This window comes from Stylophora pistillata, chromosome 11, assembly GCF_964205215.1.
Source record: "Stylophora pistillata chromosome 11, jaStyPist1.2, whole genome shotgun sequence".
NCBI lineage: Eukaryota > Metazoa > Cnidaria > Anthozoa > Scleractinia > Pocilloporidae > Stylophora > Stylophora pistillata.
This window is the reverse complement of record NC_142529.1, coordinates 1,581,495-1,604,946: the sequence shown is the minus strand read 5'-3', so window position 1 is coordinate 1,604,946 and position 23,452 is coordinate 1,581,495. Positions and strand designations below refer to the sequence as shown.

The window sequence follows — 23,452 nt, the reverse complement described above, 5'->3', positions numbered from 1 at the left end:
TAGAACCCTCATTTGAGTGTCAAACATAAGGGATGGACATTTGTAAAGTATATAAGTAAAAGTGTAGGCTTTCAGTACTATACTGCATTTTAGTATTTAAGTGACTCAATTACCACTGATACTTGAACAGTATCTAGGCAATTATCACAATTCAGTGTTGGCATTGTTTTCTCTTTCTTTCTTACTGTTAAATTTCAACACAACAAAATGAAAACTTACTTTTATGAGGATAAGTTGACAATTTTTGTTTCTTTGGCATATTGGAACAATCAGGAACTGATCTTTTACCTTGTGCTGGATTCTGTTTCTTGCCAAGACCTTACAACATAATTTATTGAAAATGATGTAAGATAAATGTAACGTACAACAATGGATCCATGAGTAGAAAGGAACTCACCACTGAACACAGATTATGCTTGAATGTAATGTTAGAGTTTATTGTTCCACCTGGAGCTTGTTGAATCTTACTTGTAATTTGTGAAAATTACATTCAATTAAATGGCCAATAAATCACTGTTTCATTGGTATCTGCTGAGGAGTATGTCCATAGATCAAGTGCATGTTTTAAGTGCAAAAAAAACAAAATTAAACATGTAACACTGCTAGGCTAAGAAAATGCAGTGAAGATTTCACTGTTAGGTGCTCTCTCTTATTCTAAAAATTAATGCAAAATCTTCAATCTGAAAAAAATCATTCATCATATAACCTTCCTTTAAACTCTTTTAAGACTGCATAACAGAGATTCAAAATTTACCACACCTCAGTATGATACAGTACCCCTTCTCCTATTGTTCAAGGGAGGAGCTATTTAAACTTCAATGTTTCGACTATTTTGCTTGCTGTCAATTGTTTGAAGAAGAAAATCAGAAAAATTATAATTGATCCATTCTCATTTTAAAAGACTATTTTATGTACCTTTGGAAACCATGTTAGACAATCTTTGTTGCTTTGACACTTTGGAAACTTTTGATGGCTTTTTTCCTTTTGTCAAGAATTGTGAAGAACCTACAAGTGGACAAGAAAAAATGGAAGACAATGTTTCAAACTTCAGTTTAATTCAACCACTGCCCTTTTAACTACCGCAGTTAAGATTTTATGGGGACTCCTTTATGCAAACCAGTCAGTCACTCACTCACTAAAATGTGGACACTATGGTGTTGATTGTCCATTTCCTTTTCTTTTGGTTCTCTCCCTTTGTTTATTTTCTCTCATTTGCTTATGCTCACTAAGGCCCATGGTATCATGTGAGCCTTTATGGTTGTGCCATCACGGTCAAAGTGCAGTTGGCCTCCAGTCGTTCAAGAAGTAATGAGTCGTAAGTCTGGGTTAATAAGTCAATTTCGCATTTCCCGATCAAGGAGCTTCACTGTGTGGGTCAGATATGTAAGTGATTTCATTTCTATGTAATTTAAATGTATTTCTCATCGATTTAGTACATTGCACGATTCTATCTTAGCTCAAATGAATTGTTATTGTTTTGCCTCATGCACATGTAGATTAATAGCCTGTTTCTTAGCGCCTAATGTGACTATTTTAACTTGTTTCGAAGTATATGCATTGCTGTTAGGCGAGTATGTTTGTAATTCGCTTACGCGTAATCTCATCTTTGTTTGGAATATTTCATGTACAGAACATTGTCTATGTGATATTGGGGTTCTGCTCCCAAATATCCTCATGACACGTCTTGTCAAACTGGATAGTTGCTACTGTGACACAAGGTGATTAGTTGTCTTGAACTCACTGGAGCAGGAAACTGTTGTTATTATGCATATTATGTTTGCCGTTGTTATTTTAAATTTGAAATATTTCACAGGAATAATTAATTTGATCTATGATTGGTCCAGGTGTGTCTTTTCTTTTTGTTATTCAAAATTTGTTTTTTAGGAATTAGCATATATATAATAGTGTATTCTGTTTTCTCTCTCTGTTGTTGTAACCGTTTATTTGGACGTGATCGGAATAAAAGAAGCAGAAGTTTGTTTTAAACGTGCAAAAATCTTTAGGTTATGGGCCCAGGAGTACGTAAATGAAACATGGAGGAAAAGTTCTCGATCGACAAACTTAACGGGAGCAATTGGAACACTTGGAAATTTCAAATGAAACATTTACTGTTGGCGAAAGGATTATGGGGCTTGGTAGAAGGATCAGAAGTCCTCGCACACGATGCGACTCCAACGGCACAAACACTTTACCAATCGAGGCTACAAAAGGCGTTCTCGACAATTGTGTTGGCGATTGATAGCGCTCAGCTTTACTTGATCACCTCAAGCGAAGAACCAAAGCAAGCTTGGGATGCGTTAAGGAAACATTTTGAACGAGAGACACTCGCGAACAAACTATTTTTAAAGAAGAAATATTTTCGTTCCGAGATGAAAGAAGGTACACCGGTGGAACAACATTTGAAGCTCATGAAAGATATCACTGATAAACTTGCGGCAATTGGAGCGCCCATTTCCGAAGAGGATCAAGTTGTGACTTTGTTAGGAAGTTTGCCGAGAAGTTTCGCGACCCTTGTCACCGCTATCGAAGCAAGAGTAGATGGAGTTAGCCTGGATTATGTCCAACAAGCACTTATTCACGAAGAAATGAAGCAATCTGAGCTATCCGGTCACTTGAATGAAGCTGAATCAGCGCTAACGGGGGCCTTCAGGAGAGATACGCCACGCGATCGGCCAACATGTTTTGGATGTGGTGCTGCGGGTCATATTCGCCGTAATTGTCCAAGCGATCCGCCCCGTAAGCAGTTGACATGTTTCGAATGCGGTGATGTGGGTCATATCCGTCGTTATTGTCCCAAGAAATTTAAATGGCACAAAGCAAAAATAGTCGACAGCGACGAGCGCGGACCGAATAATTCTGACTTCGAAGGTGAAGACGTTTATCCTACTGCGTTTATGGCGTCTGTTGAGAGCGGGGAGTCTACAGACAAAAGTTGTTATCCTTGGGTTATCGACTCGGGCGCATCAAGTCATATGACGACAGAAAAGAATGTTTTGGTGAATTTTCAGGAATTTGCCGAACCTGAAAATGTCGCGCTGGGTGATGGCCGTGTTGTGAAAGCGTTGGGATCTGGGAGTGTACGAATAAATATGCTGTTTCAAGCAACCGCATCCAAGAAAGCAGTCTTATATGATGTCCTGTACGTCCCTAAACTCACTTGCAACCTTTTTTCTGTAAGAGCTGCAGTTTCTAAGGGCAACGCTGTAGAGTTTGGTCCCCAAAAATGTTGTATTTGGGATGGAAATGGAAAGCTTCGTGGAATGGGATCACTGGTTGATAAACTCTATCAACTAGACTGTCAAGTTGCAATCACTACGGACACTGCGTACGTCTCAGTTGAGTCATCTCAGGGTAGCGACTTATGGCACCAACGTCTTGGACACGTACACGAGCTACGCCTCAAGAAGTGTGTGGAGAGTGAATCCGTACGAGGGATTAACATCAAGAAAATAACTGAACTGTCTTTCTGCGAAGGATGTTTGGCAGGAAAGATGTGTAGAAAACCGTTTCCCGCAGTGGGAGCGATTCGCTCGACGCGAAGACTACAGCTGGTGCACAGTGATGTCTGCGGTCCTATGCACACGCCATCGATTGGAGGAGCAAAGTATTTTGTTACGTTTATTGATGATTACTCAAGGTGCTGCGCTGTACACTTCATGAAACACAAATCAGAAGTGTTAGAGAAGTTTGTAGAATTTGAAGCTTCCGTTACCAACGATGTCGGCAAGGCAATAGGAACTTTGCGAACGGATAATGGCGGCGAGTATTTGTCCACTGAATTACGGAACTATTTGAAGGTGAAAGGAATTAGACATGAGCTGACAGTGCCACACTCACCCCAACAGAATGGTGTAGCAGAAAGAATGAGTCGGACTTTGGTCGAGTCTGCACGTTCGATGATCGCGCATGTGGCATTATCGGACATTTTTTGGGCTGAAGCCGTTTTTACAGCTGCCTATGTGAGAAACCGCCTTCCCACGACGGCGCTAAAAGAGAATGAAACTCCTTATGAGCGGTGGTATGGAAAGAAACCAGATGTGGGCCACTTGCGTGTATTTGGGTGTATGGCCTATGCCCACGTACCAGGCAGTGAACGACGAAAGCTTGACAAGAAATCGAGGAAGATGCGTTTTGTGGGCTACAGCTTAACTTCAAAGGGATATCGTCTTTTTGATGAGACGAACCGAAAGATGTATATCCGAAGAGATGTGGAGTTTAATGAAAACGATTTCGGCCAGAAGCGAGCCATGGTAACAGAGCCAGACCCAAGGAGCGAGGAAGCAGAGCAAAACGAAGTAAACCCTGGAAAAGATGAAGGAGAACAAGAAGAAATGAAGAATTTAGAAGATGACTCGCCAGGGGAACCTCGACGGTCAGTAAGAACACGAAAAGCACCAGTCAGATATGGTTATGACGAATAAGCAGACACGGCAACTCACCGCGTACACCATGTGGCCTATCATCTTTCTGGGATTGATGAACCTACATCTCTACAAGAAGCAAGATCAGGTGATCACGCTGCAGAGTGGAAAGTCGCGACGGATTCAGAATACAATTCGCTGATTGAAAACAAGACATGAAGGTTGGTTGAATTACCTCCAGGTCGGAAAGCTGTTGGGTGCAAATGGGTGTTTAAACTGAAACACTCCTGTGACGGTACAGTGGAACGATTCAAAGCACGCCTAGTGGCCAAGGGCTACACCCAGAAATATGGTATTGACTATGATGAAACTTTTTCGCCTGTTGTTCGTTTCTCTTCAATACGTTGTCTGCTAGCATTTGCAGTTCAGAATGATTTGCTGATTCACCAGATGGACGTAGAAACAGCCTTTCTCAACGGAAAACTTGATGAAGAAATTTACATGCAGCAGCCGGAAGGATACGTGAAACCTGGGGAGGAGCATCTGGTATGCAAGCTAGAGAAATCGCTGTATGGTTTAAAGCAGTCTTCCCGTTGTTGGAACAAAGTTCTTCGGGAGTGCATTGAAAAGATTGGTTTTATTCAAGCCTCTGCAGATCCCTGCGTATTTATCAGAAAGAATGCACTGACTATTATTGGGGTCCACGTTGATGATCTGATGATTCTAGCAAGAAACATCACGGAGATGAGAAGTGTCAAGGACAGTCTAAAGCTGCAGTTTAAGATGAAAGATATGGGAGAGCTGCATTACTATATCGGGGTCTGTATCGCTCAAGATGTGAAAAATAAGCAAGTCTTCCTTCATCAAGGACACTATGTCGAGAAGATGCTCGAGAAGTTTGGGCAAACAGAAGCAAAACCGGTGTCTACACCTGCTGATTTGAACGTCAAGCTGCAAAAGGAAGATGGTTTTAGCAGACCAGTTGATGTGACTTCGTATCAATCGATTGTAGGAAGTCTACTTTATGCGGCGATCGCAACTCGTCCAGACATCGCCCAAGCAGTGGGAGTTGTGTCGAAGTTCTGTGCCAATCCGACACAAACTCATTTAACAGCAACGAAGCGAGTCCTCAGATATCTGAAAGCAACTGCATATCTTGGATTGAGTTACAAGAAATCTGCTGATGGAAATTTGATTGGTTACTCAGATGCAGATTGGGCGGGTGATATGGATGACCGTCGTTCTACCTCAGGAAACTTGTTCTCACTGGCGTGTGGGGCAGTAAGTTGGCTAAGCAAAAAGCAGGCTACCGTCGCATTGTCGACAGCAGAAGCAGAGTATGTAGCACTCAGTACGGCCACTCGGGAAGCAATCTGGCTTCGAAGATTATTGGCAGACATGGGAGAACCCCCAGAGGGACCAACTGAAATATATGAAGACAACCAAGGGGCTATTTCGATGGCTAAAAATCCCGTGGGCCATGCCAGGACAAAACACATCGATATACGTTACCACTTCGTTCGCGAAAGAGTACAAGACGGAGCGATCACCTTGAAATACATGGGAACGGACGAGATGGTTGCTGACATCCTTACGAAACCTTTGCCTAAGCATCGCTTTGAGAAACTTGTTACTAAGCTAGGCATGAAGACTGTCAAATAAGCAACGTCAAAAGTGGGAGTGTTGTTACTATGCATATTATGTTTGCCGTTGTTATTTTAAATTTGAAATATTTCACAGGAATAATTAATTTGATCTATGATTGGTCCAGGTGTGTCTTTTCTTTTTGTTATTCAAAATTTGTTTTTTAGGAATTAGCATATATATAATAGTGTATTCTGTTTTCTCTCTCTGTTGTTGTAACCGTTTATTTGGACGTGATCGGAATAAAAGAAGCAGAAGTTTGTTTTAAACGTGCAAAAATCTTTAGAAACCATATTGGAATAGTAAATGCACATAAAATGATAGAGAAGCTTTGTTTCAGTTTATACTAAGTATCACTGTTTGAGTGAACAATTCAGGCACAAACCTAATACTGTGCATTGCTTCAATTGTTTATGATCCAATGTCAAATAAGAACTGTGATGAGATTCAATTATCTGGTTGGATCCATCAGAAGAGGACAAAAATAATCCTGTGCTTCTCTAACATCAAAAAAAAAATAACGTGTGGAATTCTTTGCTCCATATCTTAAATTTTTTTAATCAGTAAAAAAAAACTTGTGGCCGCATAAACCGTGTGTTTTGAGGTACTTTTGTTGAAAAGGCAATAGGTTTGTTATGGAAGAAATGTTAAGAATGGAAAATAGTGAAATTTGGCTTGAGCAGGTGAAGAAAGATTTGGATTGCAGTACGTGACTAAATTTGATGAATTTTGCAGACAGAAATTTGACAAATGCAGGATACTATCTTGTGTTTTTTTTGCAGATTTTATATGCAATCATTATTCAGTGGAGTTTAAATGCGCAAGAACGCACGTGGGAATTGCTACACTCGTGAAAACAAGTCCAGTGACCCCTTCTTTTTATCGTTCCAATACGATAATGTTGAAAGGTATCGTCAGAAAAAAAAAGTACAAAATTCTACCAAAGGAAATTTTGTGATGTGTGAAAATTGCCTTTTTCTAGATTTCCTGAAATTCCACTCCATAGAATTTTTTTAAAATCTTTGTACATTTTCCTTTTCAAGTGCCAAAAGCAATCACTAAGAAAAATCACAGGGTCACCGAGTTAGTTTTCAAATTATTGGAGCCATAAGCTAAAAAATGCATCTAAATAATCCTTTGAAAGCACTGCCATGGAAACTGCTCGTGGCAAAATGACACCTACTTTTGTATAGCCAACGATTATATAATTTAACCCTGTAAAAGTGTTCAACTGGCCTTGGTTAGTCTTTTTGTTGTATTATTTCAAAGTTACAAACCATCAAAAAGATGAAAACTGGTGCCAGCCACCTTAAAAGCTTAAAAAAAGTCTGCAGAAGTGTTTTGATTACAAATTGAATTCAGCCACCACTGTTTAATAAGAAAATTCAGTTTCTGAGGTGTGTTTGAAGTTTTGCAGTGAATGATTTGAACCCAGGAGTAACATGTGAAAGTGTAGTGTGTAGTGTGAGGTTAGTCCTTAGAGGGACTAACCTCCCGGTTAGCTCGATTGATTAGAGCGCAGGATTATGTTGTGCGGGAGGTCGAGGGTTCAAGCCCCGGCCAGACCAATACTCATGGTCTTAAAATAAGTGAGGAGAATTTGCTACCTTTTCTAGTCTTCTCAGATAAGGACGAATAAACCGTAGGCACCGTCTCCTTCAGGGTTAGGGGTAGGAGATGTTAATTTCTCACGCACGAGATTACTGTGTGGTGGATGTCCTCCCCTGGGTGGGATGGGTGGGTGTTGGTCCTGAAAAGGCACTATGGGGAGTGGTTAGTTAACCTATGTCAGTTAACTGTGTCTGTGTGTGTGTGTGTGTAGGTAGATATGTAGGTATGTAGGTATGTAGGTATGTATGTATGTATGTATGCATGTATGCATGTATGCATGTAGGTATGTAGGTATGTAGGTATGTATGTATGTATGTAGGTATCTAGGTATGTATGTATGTATGTTATTATGTATGTATGTTATTATGTATGTATGTATGTATGTATGTATGCATGTTAATATGTATGTATGTATGTATGTATGTATGTATGTTTGTATGTATAACTGTTGATCACACTACACTTTCACATGTTTGAAGTTTGTTGCTCTGAAAGTCCTGTCCAAAAATCACAGACTTAACTAAATTATTTTCTTTCTTTCAACTATGGACTTACAAGGATGCTAACATGCTAACATAGTGCATTACTGACTATGCCAGAAATTACATCAAGGAATATCACCAAAAACTCGTTTCGAAAAACTAATGACACTGGAAAATTTATTCTGGAAATAGCCAAATGTCATGGACTTACTCTTTTAGGTTCAATCTATTCATGCAAAATCTAATCATAGAATCAGTTTGAGCTTTTAATCAGAAGCTTTCAATTGATTGCAATAGCTTCTTGCTATGTTACCATAGGAAATCACATCATAGATAACTAAAAACAATAAGCTCTACAAGCTTTTATGCAATGGTAATTTGCATATACCTGAGCGTATAGCAATGAAAAACACTGGTAGAATGCACACAGTTATAATAATATGTAATATCCAACTCTAAACATCGCTTTTCACATGTTCTGATTGATTCGCTAAGCTCAAGTCATGAATCAAATCATCTTCCAAGTCACCTTAAAAGGAAATGCACTGTGACAGTTGGAAGCTATAATTATTTTTAGGCCTAAAATTATTAACTCATTCAGGATTTTATCAAATTTAAGAGAAGAACTATTCCATTCCATGGATACAAGATTACCTGGTTGTTACCAACTCAGCTTTTTTTCCAATGTGCACTCATGGAATAAATGAAAATCACAATATGCTGTTTGCAACCTTCATACTAGATAGGCCAAGTTTAGAATACCTTCTGTTCTGAGCTTTACAGTACCTTGCAAGGGTTGAAGGCTGACATAGTGTACTTCATGGACATGTCCCAGTACAAGATGCTTGTTCTTATCCAATGGAGAATCTGGGTTGATGATTACCTCACTGTTGTTTGGAAGACTGCTAATCACATGAATGGCTATTCTATAGCAGTTTGCAGCAGCCCAGAGAATCAAATGATCACCCCAAGTGCCATCTTGCTCCATGTCTGTTAAGTAACCACCCCATGTTGTGTGACTTTCAACAAAGTGAAACAGATCTGTTCCATCCCCCTGTAAATGAAAATCCAACAACACAACATGTGATATGGTAATAGAGTAGGTAAAAAAGAATATAACTCACAATGGCTACATATAACGATGTTTTCATGCAATAAATATTACCTCCAGAAGTATTGAAAGAGAAATAAAGACTCTTTGGTTGCTAGGCTCAATCCTCTGACCTTAATTAAATCACTGCATGGATCAGATAGTCAGAGTAACTTTTACAATGGCAAAAATCATGAGTGTATAAAGCTGAAAGAGTATTATGTTTACAATCATCCAAATTAATGAGTGTATACAACAGACAGTAGTTTTTATAACCTGCTTAAAATGTGACTGGGTAAAACAGAGCAATTTGCACAAGCAAACCAATGAGTCCATAAAACTGACGAAGTATCGAGTTTACGGAAAAAGTGAAAAACAGCTCCCCCAAAAACTGTCGGCCAACTGTTGGCCAACAGTCGTTTACTGCCTTTTGCGAAAATCTTCTGCCAACAGTCGGCTGACTGTTGGCCCTTTGTCGGCCAAGTGTTGGCAGCATGTTGGCAATTTGTTAGCCAAGTGTTGGTTGAGAACCCCCATTGAATACCATAAAAGCCTCAGCTCGCAGGGAAGAACATTGCATATTGACACAAAATGAAACTTTCTCACTTGAGTCCGCCATTTTATTTAGGCTTTTTTGGGACCAATCTCGTCGCAATCTCCTGTGTTTAGGTTTTTTAAGGTACCAAACCCCTCACAATCCCATCGCATCATCCTCACAGTCAAGAAGCAAAAAATTTGTTTACTGCGGTGTATTGCTAAATATGTGATTTGTATTGCGCAAGTTAGTTAAGGCCGCAACTTTGAAACATTCCGCAATTTGTATATTTTGATGACATCACAGACGTAGTTTACAACTTTGTGACTTGCTGGTCAGAAGAACTGTGAGATGCCACTGGGCAAATGTCTTTCTTTGATTTAAGTTAACATTTGCATTTCCCTTACTAACTTCAACTCTGTAATTTAGATTTTGAACATCTACACTCCCTGCAATGACTGTGAAATAAAGGAGTAGTTTAAAACCATGGAAACTCTTCGGCTAGTAACACAAGCTTCTTCTTGCAGCTTTTTTTTGCTTTACTAAATGTAAGCAGCTTTTATTGTCTCTGACAAGCGAATACGTAAGAAAATAATAAACTAACTGAAAATATTAACCAAAAATAAACTCAAACAGACAGATAATTGAAAGTCCATATATGATGCCCTAAAACAAACCGCAATGCATTATAAGGCGATTTCATAGATAATTACACAGGACATACGATGATGCAATTCTAGCTCAATTTGTGGTACATCATGCGACTGATTCTACTAGAACGGTAAGGGTCGAGTAACTGCGATGTCTTTACACTTGTCAAATTTTTAAGTGTCAATTTGCTGTTGGACAACTGTCTGTCAACCGTTGGTATACTGCTGGCCGACAGTTGGCCGACAGACTTTTAGGGGAGCTGTTCTTCACTTTTACCAATTTTACAATTGCCCGATTAAGTGAGTAAATTTCACAACCAAGTAAATAAGTCTGTATAATTAATTAACTATCATGATTATTCTTATAACCATTTAAATGAGTTTGAAGTCCACAATAACACTTTCCTGAGCTATTTGCCTATGACTGTAACTTATTTCTCTAAGTCAAACAATTAATGAATCATTAAAAGTCTCCTTGCACTGTTTTAAATGTTTATGTACTACACACTCAGTAAAAGTGAAGAACAGTTCCTAAAAGATATTGTAGGCTGACTGTCAGCTGACTGTCGGCCGACAGTTGGCTGTCAGATTGCCGACAGTTTTCATTATGTTTCAGGCCAGAGTTTTGGCCGACGGGCAGTTGATGACCTGTCTGTAACCTGTTTGTGGGTTGTAAGCTGAAATGATAGCAAACATTTCCTTATTGATTGCTTGTGTTGGCTGCTGAAACTTGCCCAGATTAGTTCGATTTCATTTATCTACCAAATCGAAAAGTTGTTCTAGTTCTCAATCCCCTGGAACTGTTACCTATAGCTCTGTAATGCATTAAAGGGTGATTGAAAAACTACTTTTGGCTTGCTTATTTGTTACAGCAAAATGGAGAAAAGAAGTTTTTTATTTGTACAGACAAGGGTATCAGAAATAGGTACCAAATTTACCATTAAATTTTTAGTACATATAGTTGGGAAGATGTGTCAAACAAGCTTATATTACCATTTAAACAAAATTAAGTAGATAGGTATGAACAGTGCCTATTTAATGTTTTCAACTGGAAAAGTTTTGACTCTGAGGACTGTTCTTTTGACTTTGTTTTCAGTCAATTTTTGGTCTACTTAACACCACTGGCCGACTGTCAGTAATGTGTTAATTGGTAACCTGTTGGCCGACAGTTGACCAACAGCCGAAAATGGGAACCACTGTTCACTATTACCACACACCCTGACTTTTTTTAAGGATCAAAGCCATGAACATGTTCCACTTTAATAATTCCTAACATTCAAATTGAATATGAAACAGAAGACACATGATTAGTATCTGTTCTAGAAATTATATGTACTTTTAACAAACACTTACCAGTTTTGGGTGCTCTCTTAGATACTGAACTAAGGAATGCCTTAATTCTAAATGATGGTTTTGAACTCCTTTGACAATCTTCAGTTGCTCTGTCAAGGCATAGAACATACAATTCCCTGACCCTGGATTGTAAGAAATTCTATAGCCCTTTTCAGAAGCAATCCTGTGTAAGTCTGCTAGTGGATCTGTACTGCTTCTGATCTTATGTCCACTGGCATTCTGTTGCCACTGTTGAAGATAACCGATGACTTGTTCATTCCCACCTACAAGAAAAATGATTTAATTATCAGTCCTTTGTTCTTATGGATGACAAGGTGCTAAGGAAATCATGGTGTACTGCTACAGGAAAAAAAACTGAAAAATCAATGTAAGGTGAAGTTGGGTATTGAAGAACTAGGGGAACAACAGTTTTAAAAGGTTAAAATACTTTCAGGAATTTATTGAACTCCCCTTTCACGAACACCTGCTTCTCCAACTGAAATAATCCCATTGCAATCCTCAAACAAAGGCAAGAAGACATACCTAGAAAGGTCAACTACATGTACATTTTTAAGCAAGATCATTCGCGTGAAGAATTTGGTATGGTCCTCTGTTTATCTTTTTCTTTGTTTTCTTACAAAAATATAAGTCAATATGAAAAGAAACAGCAACCCAAGTTGACCACAGAAAGACCGTTCGAGTTTCAACTGCAGTACTTTCCTTACGAGTAAGATAATTACATAAATGTAACTTTCCCTTGCAAATGCATTTTTCTAAGTTTTTAAAATTATCTTAATCATCTGCAAAAATACAAAGAGCATGAAGGATCCAGGTTGATCAACCAGTTTGACTTGCAACCTTATAAATGCATCCTTTGTTATCATGTACTGTCCTTTAGATGAGACACCTAGTTAAAACTGTTTTGAAAAGTTTAAACCAGTGTCATATCAAATCACTATTTTTGGACCAGAACAGTCATTCAGTTAAACAAAAGGTCTCTTACTCAGCCCTGCTGGTCTACTCACTTTGAATGCAATTTTCCCAATGAACAGGGTCTTCATTTCTAGCAATGGCTGAAGCAGATGGAGATTGACTGTGCCCCACTGACAAATGAGGTAAATCATACCCAAAAGGACCTGAAGAAAAGAAAAGAATTCAAGTATAAAACCAGTATAAAGACTATCATAAATTGGCAGCAATAACAAATTATAAATCACCAGTAAAATTATGCATTTAGCCCTATGTCAGCTACTGGGTAGCCTTTGTTGTGTTCTGTAGCGTTTGCACCAGTCACATGGTTTTTGGTGCCATAGGACTGTTCTTGTCCAGGAGTATTATGCAAGCATTGTTTACCCATGTGCTTGCATTGTGTTCACTGTTCAATAGCATAGCATTGTCACCTTTGAGGATAGTGGTTTTTGGCACTCCCTCCCTCCCATCCCTAAAAGCACCTTGGGGAGCAACTGTGGTTCCAGTCCCCTGGCCACTCAGAAACCAAGCCTCCAATTCACAAACTATCTGTATTCACCCTGAGGACAAATTTGGCTCCCTCTGTAATTGAAATTTACCAAGGGTATATGAAGACTCCCCAAATGATAATTCACAGCTACTAGAGCAGACAAGCCATAGCTAAAGGAACCTTTGCAAGTAGAAGTAAAAGTAAACTCAAGTTTAAACCAAAAATGCTCTTTGAAATGGAATATGTTGAACCTCCTTATGAAGTGTTAGTGAAAGCTCCCACTTATAGTAATGTAAAGGTGTCAGTAACGTATACTTCTTTAAAGTGAGCAGCTTTAAGAAAATTTTCAATTTGAGAAAACTGTAGCACTTAAATGGTAACTGCTACTGACATAAGCTGCTGCATGTTTGCAAGCAAGCAAAGATGTGGAGAGGGAGGCCTGCCAAAGAGTAACAAGAACTACAGAACCAGTCAAAATCCTAAATTCATAACAAGCTCTTAACAAACAACAGCTGCCAATTGCCAAACAATATCATCCTCTCCACGTTTGGGAAAAATTCCCAGTGTGAAGAGCAGAACAGGAGAAATTGGAGACAAGTATAAAGAACACTCAATATAATTTACGGAACAGTGACTTTGAACTGCCAAGATTCGAAACTGTAAGATTTGGTAGGAATTCTATTAAATATATGGGACCTCTCATCTGGTCAAAGTTACCAAGACACCTAAGAACGATAGAAACTAAATTCGTTCAAGAAGAACATAAGAAAAGTCGACCTTTCAACTCTCGTTGAAATTTAAAACTTAACTAAATAACTTTATAATCTTTTTAATTATCTACTGTAACTATCATCTACATATGTAAATGTTAAGTGACTTTTAAATTTTTTAGTGTCCCCCATTAGCTTATAGCTAGAAACATAGACACTTAAATAAAGTTTTTCATTCATTCATTCAAGTGTTCATCATGAACTGACCCACACCTACAAAATCTCACTTTTGACTTTTGTCACCCTATTTGCCATGAAAAGTCCCCAGCTAAAACTTTACTCAGGAGAGCTGACTGACCACCATCTTCACTTAATTCCAAGATTGAGAAGAAAAAATATGTTCCTTATGTCCTAAAGGCAAAATAAACGCCTACACCTAAACATTTCCCCATAACTGCCAGAAACCAGTTACAACTAGTAACACTCCCGATGAAAAGGAGCCAGTGACTGGTTTTGCTGTTATTTCTTACATCCAAAGTGTTATGGGACCCATCAAGAGAATTTTGAACAGCCACAATTATAAAGTTCCTCAAAACCTTCTCAGACTTTGGGGCATATTTTTTCCAAAACTACGAATCCTGTTACAAAAGAACAATGAGCTGATCAGTGCTATTTGTGACCTCTCATGCGAAAACGTTCCGAACGGTTTGCCATTTATGCACGGATACCGTGTGTATGCCGTGCACTAGCCGTGCGAACGGATTGGGCACCCGTTCGAATGGCTTGGGCTATCCGTGCGAAAAAAAATTGCAGCTGTTCAAACGGCTTGGGCTATCCGTGCGAAAAAAATTCGCATCCATTTGAACAGGTTGGGCTATCCGTGCAAAAAAAATTTGCTTCCGTTCGAACGGCTCGGGCTATCCGTGCGAAAAAAATTTGCTTCCGTTTGAATGGCTCGGGCTATCCATGCGAAAAAATTGCTTCCGTTCGAACGGTAACACTATCCATTCAAAAAAGTCATGATCAATTCACTCTAGCCGTTTGCAACTTGGTCGCTCGAGCAGGAGTCACTTTTTGTAAGCGTTTTCGTAAATTTTGTTAACTAAGTATGACAAAATTAAAAATTCAGAGAAATCTTGAAAACTGTTGTTTACTTTGACACAGACAGCAGGAGACACTCTTTGCATTCTTGCATGCGTAACGATCTCTGAATTAACACGCAAGGCAAAATAATACAAAATTTCTACCACCTCAGTTTCCCTGAATTTGATGGAAATGTCTTCTAAGAAATATAATCTACTCTAAGATTTTCAATCAGACCAAATAAAGAGAAGTTCTCGTTGTATATTCATTGCTTATTACGCGTACAGGAATGTCGATGTGATTTTGACACAAGTTGCTGGAACGACCTGAGGGTACGCTTGTTGTCTTGACTGTAAACGTGGAATTAGGAGTTACATCTCTAGCGTGGATTAGTATATAATTTTGACATTTTATATATCTTAATATCGCATCTTTTACTTTTACGCTTATTGTTTTGTGGTTAGATGTTCTGAGATACTAGCGCACAGACGGCTGTCGTTTCTCCGCGGCAAAGGCAATAAAAAAATTATTCTTGAAACTATGAATTACAACGCAGATCAGGATTTTCAAATCAATCAGTTGTCCTTTATTAGAAAATGATCGAGCTGTTCATTCTTATAAAGCTGCAAGGTCGCTTGTTCCAGACTAAGAGTATTACGATTACGATTACGATTATTATCTTCGGTCGTCTGGCCGATCGACCGCAGCGGTTCAAAATTAATTATTAAATTTTCATTCATTCGTCCATTCGTTCAACCACATCTGTGCAAAAATTTTTATCAGTTCATCCACTCAACTGCATCCCTGCAATTATATTTTGTCAGCCGTGTATCCGTTTGACTACACCCGTTCAAACATTTTTGTCAGCCGTGTGTCCGTTTCACTTTATCCGTGCAAGAATTTTCTTCATCTGTGTATCTGTTTGATTTCATTCGTGCGAATAGTTTTTTCAACCGTGTTTCCGTTTGACTTCATCCGTGCGAATATTTTCTTCATCCGTGCATCTGTTTGGCCGTTCCGTTTCAAACGGCTTGGCTATCCGTTTCTCATCCGTTCGCTTGCCGTGCCTTCACTGGCCGTGCGTTCATTCCTAAGGAACGTTTTCGCATGAGAGGTCACATTTATTCTATTTCATGTAGTGACTGTGATCACAAGTATATCGTAGAGACCAAAGATCAGTTTGAAACACATTTGAAAGAGCATCAGAAAGCGGTCTTCTTTTCCCAAAAAATTCAGCTTTGTCAGAGCACACATGCCTAACTAATCTTACCATTGGGTGGGATAATTCTACAATTATGGCCCTTAATCACCGCTACCACCAGCACCTTTGTTTGGAAGCTTAACATATTAACTCCACCCACACCTGTAAATCGTGCTGATGGCAGCTTACTACCTGACATCTATTTGCACCTTGTCAGAAAAAATTAGTGAGCATAAAAAAGGACCTCTTAATGCAATGATCAGATCATCCCTGATGAAGGCACTGGTCAGGAGTGCTGAAACGTTGGGTTCATGAATCGTAATTTTCCCAGTTATATTCATTAAATCCTTATTTAAGGAATTTTTAAGGAATTTAAGGAATTTAATTTGTTCGCCACGGGAATGGCAGGAGAAAGGAACAGAACTTTACATTCATTAAATGAATGTACCAGAGTAGCATCAAACTATGTCAAATTCCCAGTTGTTTTGAAATCTTACCCTGAGGATGATATTTCTGATGAACAAGTCCTCTGTTATATGCTGAACTAGCCCCAGCATATGGATAATGACCATGTCCAAAAGATGGATGTCTGTTCTGACCTGACATGAATTAGATATCAAAGATACCATTTAGATACATGGGATTATAATTATCTAATTGCAGTTCAAAATGACTGAAAGGAAACACACATGATTCCCTGTAACTCTGAGTTTCATGCTTATGTCAAATCTGTCTGACAAGTGCATAAGCACGAAACTCAGAGGTACAGGGAATCATGCGTGCTTCATTTTAGTCATTTTTAACTGTATTTTGCTCTACACTTGTGTATTGAGCACTTTCCAACAGCATTTGCTACAATTTCCCACAATTAATTTTCTTATAAAAATATTTTTGCTCATGGACTTTCTCATTCTGCCTTAAAAGTGAAGTCATGAAAAGGTACTTCAGAATAAATGACAAAAGGTATAAACAGAGCAGTAGCTGATGAAAGGCTAGTAATCGGTCATTATTATAAAACAAATACCAGTACTCCATTTTACAGTTGCATGCTTGGTTACCAAGCCTTTAACCAGGAGTGAAGCTAAGAGTGACCATGTTGGGATACAAATTTTGCTGCTTTTCAAATGTAAATTACTTTCAATTTTTATCGTGCTAACTAGATACTGGTCTCCGTCTCATCACAGTCACCATCAGCCTCACTTCAAATCAAAGGCTTGGCAATTAAGTGCCCAACTGTAAAATGGCCTACTACCACAGTTTATCTGCACTCACTTTGAGGAAAGGTTTGGTTTTCCCGGTTATTTGGATGTGTAAAGGCTGTTGGAAGAATCCCCTGACTAGAATCCACTGCTAAAGAAGCAAGCAAGCCATATAACTAGAGGATCCTTTCCATGTAAAAGCATAACACAACTTCGATTCACAAGTGCTCTGAGAAATGGAATGGGTTGAGACACCTTAGGAAGTTTTGAGCACTTATAATAATGTAAAGGCGTCATTGATGAGCTTTAGGAAAAACATCCTTGACATAACTGCAGTACTTACTCGTAATTGCTACACTAACTGCTGCCATGTTAGCAAGCAAGGGAAAGAGGTAAAGAGGTAGGAAAGAGTAACTAAAGCTACAGAACCAGTCAAAATCCAACACTCTTCACAAGCTCCTAACATACAGTAGCTGGCAAATGCTTAACAATATCATTCTCACTGTTTGGTGAAGAATTCCCACTTGTTTTGTCATCTTACCCTGAGGATGACATTCCTGATGGACGAGTCCTCTGTAATATGTTGAACTGGCTCCAGCAAATAGATACTGACCTTGTTCAGAGGATGGATGCCTGTTGTGGTCTGACAAGGATAAGAAACCAAACACCATGAAACTGTAGTCATAAATAAACTTATTAAGGGTACTCTACATACATGAAGCACTACGGTACACCAGTGGGTTTATTTTGAGATACAGTGATTATAGGAAGAGGAAACTGTTCACATTCCATGGATGAATGTGGCAAGTGACCAACATGAACAGGTGGGCCTTAATTCTGCAGCTGCAAAAGATAATTTAAATGATTTCAGTGGAGTCCTCTAAGTTAACTCAACTGGTAAAGGCCAATGCACAGGTACATGGTTCTGGCATAAAATTTTGTACTAGAGGTGATCTTTGTAGGGGTTGCATGTTTGGGAACCACTTTGAGATGAATTGGTCTATCAGTATCATTATAACCTGATGTTATTGTACCTTCATGATGAGCAATGTGAGATGATTCTTCTCTAAGTCCTTTGGGATGCTGATCAGCTACAAGGATAGAAGTAAGCAACAAAAGAAGAATGCATTAATTTTCAATTACATTCATGAAGCTTGAGGATAAGACAAGATTCTAAAAAGTTTTAAGCATTCAGTGAGTGATTATAAGAGCAAATGCATTTTCTGTTATTGCACTTGTTTTCTTTTTTTTTTTCACCAAACACATAAAAAATCACATAAATTTTTATTTTATTAAAGATCAATTAATTTTTATTGAATAAAAATAAATTTTGTTGAAAAAATGAAAGGAGATTAGCTTACCAAATGTGAGTTTGTACATCCTTTCTACAAGACTTCTACAAGGCTCCTCCCAGCTGTACTTCTCAAGATAGTTTGCACGAATAAACATTGACTCTTTTAGTCGCACTTCCCTCTTTTTCTGACATACATTCTTGATTTCTTTGGCCCAGTCTTTGGGATCTTCTGAGTCTACCACACAGTAGGAGCCTAAAGGAACTTCCTTCAGAGCTTCTCCAAGTCCCGAATTGCCACTGACAAGTATGGGTAGACCAGCAGATAATGCTTCGAGAGCTGTTATTCCAAATCCTTCAGTCCTGGATGGCATTATTGCAAGATCCACTTCACAGAATAAGTTGGCTAGGACTTCTCTGCTATCATTAAAGCTACGAACAATAAGCTGATTCCGACTAATGCCATGGCGGAGCAACTTTTCTGCCATTTCATCTCCTTTTCCTCCAGGTGGGCATATAAACCTGAGTTTATAGGATTCACCTTTCAGCTCAGCAATTGCTTTAGCAGCTATGTCGTACCCCTTGACATTGAAATCTTCATGGCTGTCACCACTTCCAATAACAAGAACATAGAATGTTCTTCTTTCTTCAGTGGATTGTTCTACTTCCAAAAACTCTGAGAAAATGCTTGGAGTAAGGTCAAAAACATTTTGCTGTTGTTTACCACGACAAAGGTAACGGTTGTAAACATCTACCAGCTTGGGACCAATTGTGATGACTTGATCAGCCATCTTACAAAGTTCTACTTCTGCCCGCTGCATTTGTTCACCTTCTGAAGTGTTTTTGTACATTCCAACTTCTTCAGGAGCAGAGTGAACTACTTGAATCCATTTGCAATGACTGTAATTTGGATTTCTCTTGATGCTTGTAACATGTCGACCAAGGTGAACTCCATGACCAATGACACAGTCCATTCTATGGTTTCTTGGAGGGAATGACAGCCAAAGAACTGGCTCAAAACCAGGAACTCTCTCTGCTTCGATAAGCTTCACATTGTAACTTTCAGCACTGCTCCTGTCCTCATCACTGCATTTTGGAAGCAAGACACTAACATCCACATCGGGGTGTTTAGCTAACTGGATGGCTAGCTCTCTGTTGATAGTTGACAAGTCTCCCTCAGTTGACGATTTCCACTCAGTACTCAGAAGAGTGACTTGCAGTGTCCTGTTTTCCTGGCCTTCCTGTGATGTAGAGGCTACACTAGGAACAGTGGAATCCTACAACAACAAAACAAGAATGCTATTGGAAATAAATTGGAAAACAGTAACAAATCACAATTATGGATGCCCACTCAATATTTAAAGTCAGTTCTTTAGTAACCTTGCTGTTGACTTTTATCTTATACCACAAAGTCAGTTGCAAGTATATTGAGATATATTTAAAACAGGAGAATATTAAGTTGCCCTAGAGATCTACTCTGTCACTGTTATATTACTCACTGATAACAACCATTACAGTGAAAGTTATGCTCAAAAGGTATTCCTTTTCAACTCACTTTGAAATTGGTACATGCAGTTTCATAGATGACATTCAGGAGATAAAATAACGATGTGGATGAATGTTTGTCAAAGTGTAGGGTTGGTATTTGTAATAAAGTACATTTTTTACCATTCCTCTTACTACCTTGTGTAGTCTTGACATCACAGAGAGCTTTTAAATTTGAAAGATTAAGCTGAAAAAAAAATTTAAAAAGTGAGTTCACAGTCCATTAAATCTTTTTATTTCCTCTCACAAATGTTGTTGCAACCTGGTGTTGAAATATATATCTCAACAGTCAATACTTGAGAGGAATGATATCCTTTTAAAAACAGACAGTTAACAACAACACTTAATGATACTAAAACATACCAATAGTAAATCATTTGAACACAACCCTCTGTATACATCCTGAACTTAGACAGGGTGTCAACTGAAGACTCGGACTGCCTAAAAATCAAATTAAGAAATGTTGATGATATTTAATTTATTGTGGGAAGTGAGGAGATTGAGAGAAGTATTAATAACCCTAAACAACCTGAGACACTGATTGATTTAAACCCCGCTGCTCAAATTCCTTTGGTCCTTATTGTTAACACCAATCATAGTCAGAAAGCTACATCTTTTTACCTTCTCAGCAATTTTCTTGGATAATACTGGAGGGATGAAGTTAGAATTTGGACAAGATAGGACACATTATCAATGGAAGAGCAACTGTTATCACATTCATCAGATCATTAATATTTTGGAATTAAATCTAGTTTGAAATAGGGGAGGTAAATTTGCTGAAAACCTGAGTGTGGTTGCAAGCCTTGTCCTATATTGCTTTTAATTAGACATCTAATTAGTGCACTAATTTTTTTTTTCACTCTATAGATGTTTTGTAGACAAAGATATGGTGTTGGTTTCAATTTTCGGTTGTTTTTCAGGCAACTTGGCAGATAGGATATTGTTTAATTAAAATAAATGCTTCAATTTCTTTCAAAGTTCAAGTCCATTTCAATTTCTAGATGGAAACATCAACATTGAAAACATCAAACCTCAAGAAAGTGTAGATGAAAAAATCTAGATATATCAGGAAAAGGACTGACACTGCTTGAGGCTCATGTGTGAGAAAGCATTCCTGCTGCCAGGCGTTGACAAAATCTGGACCGGATTGGATTGGATTGGATTGACAAAACCGGGACCGGATTGGACCGGATTAACAAAACCTGGATCAGATTGTGTCTGATTCACAAAACCTGGACCGGATCCGAAAAAAATCAGATCGCCACAAATTTCCCACCAAAATAGTCATGTAACATCTCATGATCAAGTTTTGGCAGAGAAATAAGACTGCCTTTTTTCGCAGCTCAGTTAAGCAAAGTTGTAATGGTTCTTTTTCATACAAGATATTCCACAGGCGCCCCCAGCTCACGAGGCCTAGCGCTTAACCATTCTTGGGAAAATGAGTTTAATTTACATGTGAATGATAACCCATTATCATATGCAAAGATGAGCACCAAGGCATATTTCTCCAATCCGGGACCTTACTTAGACATCTGTGAAACTGATCCATCGAATTATCTGCGATGCAACTAACCGATCGAAATTCCACTATCCGTTACTAACGACGAAAAATCCTTCGATTAAGAGAATAAGTGGACCGAAAGCAATTCTTCTTCCCTTTTTGGTACCATTCAGCTCATAACATCTCACTGTTAATAACAGACAGTGCAGGTAGCGACAACACGCACATCAAGCTATCTTTTTGACGTAAATTAGATTGAAAACTTTTTACAAAATTAGATACATTCCTAACTTAGAGGGCTTCTCCTGAAGAAGTGCTCTTAAGTTGGCAAAAAGAAGAGCTTTAAGCGAGTTTCCAGACGACGCAAACGCAAGCCCTACTCAGCACATTCTTGAGGTCTGAGATTTCAAATTGATGACCATTTGCATGTTTCGTCACTACAACCTTGGACATACCGTGAAGGAACAGTTAATCATTTAGAAATAACCAGAAAAACTTTAAATCTGAAAAGTAGCATCGAACGGTCCCCGAAACGATGGAAAGTCGTAATTCCCTAATCGCATACCTTTGATCACTCGGGCACATGTGGATTGTTGCTACATACAGGTTTCCATGGCTAAAAGCCTCTAAAAGTTATGACCACAACCTTGTGGATGAACCAATCACTCGAAGACATGATTGCAAGCTAAAGAACTAAGAAACTCAACCCATGATTGATGCAAAAGCTCCCTTGCTTAAAAGTCTACTCCATCGAAGACCACTTTTCCGCATCAAGATGGAGGTTTGAAGCTGCGTCGCATGGTTAGCACTCATCTCCATAATTCAGAATGACGTGACGTCATACACCCCGTTCCGATGCGACTTCGTTCGAACTTCGGAAAAAGTAAAGTAAAAATGGCGGACGGTTGTGGGAAATCAGAGGGATCGCTTTATAACTGGTAACTATTACCACAGGCGGCCCAAACTCTCTTTGAAAACCACACGAGGAACACAATTTGCATATCGATTTTTAAGGGTTTGTATGGGATTTTCTACAAGATAGCCATAGAGATAGTTAACAGTGAAAATATTAAATAAAAATGGCTTACCTTATTCCACACGTGTGTTGCTTGCTCCTGGTGTCGTTATTTTAACGATTTCACTTGATTTAATCGGTTTTTTTTTAATCCTGGTTTTCTCTTTTTAAGAAGAAATGAATAAAGGCTGATAGTTTCGAAAGAAACTGTTTGGAGCTGCGTCGGTGGGAGTAACGAATTAATTTGGATATATCAACAAAGTTGAAATGGTAAATTGGCCACCGTAATGATTAGCCCTTCGCTCCAACAAAGGGCTAACGCTCGAAACGTCAGCTTTTGTAATCATTACAGTGGCCAATTTACCATTTCAACTTTGTTGATATATTCAAATTATATAGAAATAAAATGTTATCATCATTATCATTATTGTTATCAGCATCATCATCATTATCATTATTATTACTATTATTATTAAAAATAAAATGGTAATTATTTTTCAAATTGGTCAATGAAGTGAAAATTTGGCTAATTTACAACATTTTTATCACTGTCTGCAGTTTGACTACTTCTGAAAAAAAATCGTCATGTTGACATCTCTCATCGTTTTTTATTGGGTTATACCTCTATGATGACATGATCTTTGTGGTTTTTCTCCATGGGTTGGTTAATGTAGATTCTTCTTTCAAACTGTGGCCACATTTCCATTTTTAATATCACCCCTGAGTCTATCAGACATGTCCTT

At 38.5% G+C, this 23,452-nt stretch overlaps 1 protein-coding gene across 7 annotated transcripts in view; it reads right to left on the bottom strand.

Annotated features, from left to right (window-relative positions):
* The window catches only part of LOC111320534 (uncharacterized), a 33,073-nt gene extending 10,294 nt beyond the window's left edge, over positions 1 to 22,779 (bottom strand). For 3 of the 7 annotated variants that reach the window (XM_088738692.1, XM_088738693.1, XM_088738694.1), the window contains exons 1-13: positions 22,260 to 22,779; positions 20,557 to 20,634; positions 20,332 to 20,380; positions 18,719 to 19,925; positions 18,392 to 18,448; positions 17,899 to 18,000; positions 17,431 to 17,508; positions 16,656 to 16,757; positions 12,731 to 12,841; positions 11,727 to 11,989; positions 8,861 to 9,152; positions 916 to 1,005; positions 220 to 318 (exon numbers count right to left, since the gene is read on the bottom strand). In XM_088738692.1, the coding sequence (XP_088594818.1) occupies positions 220 to 318; positions 916 to 1,005; positions 8,861 to 9,152; positions 11,727 to 11,989; positions 12,731 to 12,841; positions 16,656 to 16,757; positions 17,431 to 17,508; positions 17,899 to 18,000; positions 18,392 to 18,448; positions 18,719 to 19,925; positions 20,332 to 20,349 (2,419 nt within the window). In that variant the 5' untranslated portion in view covers positions 20,350 to 20,380; positions 20,557 to 20,634; positions 22,260 to 22,779. The remainder of the gene's footprint in view (positions 1 to 219; positions 319 to 915; positions 1,006 to 8,860; positions 9,153 to 11,726; positions 11,990 to 12,730; positions 12,842 to 16,655; positions 16,758 to 17,430; positions 17,509 to 17,898; positions 18,001 to 18,391; positions 18,449 to 18,718; positions 19,926 to 20,331; positions 20,381 to 20,556; positions 20,635 to 22,259) is intronic. The other 4 variants (XM_088738695.1, XM_088738696.1, XM_088738697.1 and 1 more) reach the window with 4 other exon arrangements.
* Between the last annotated feature and the right edge of the window lie 673 nt (positions 22,780 to 23,452).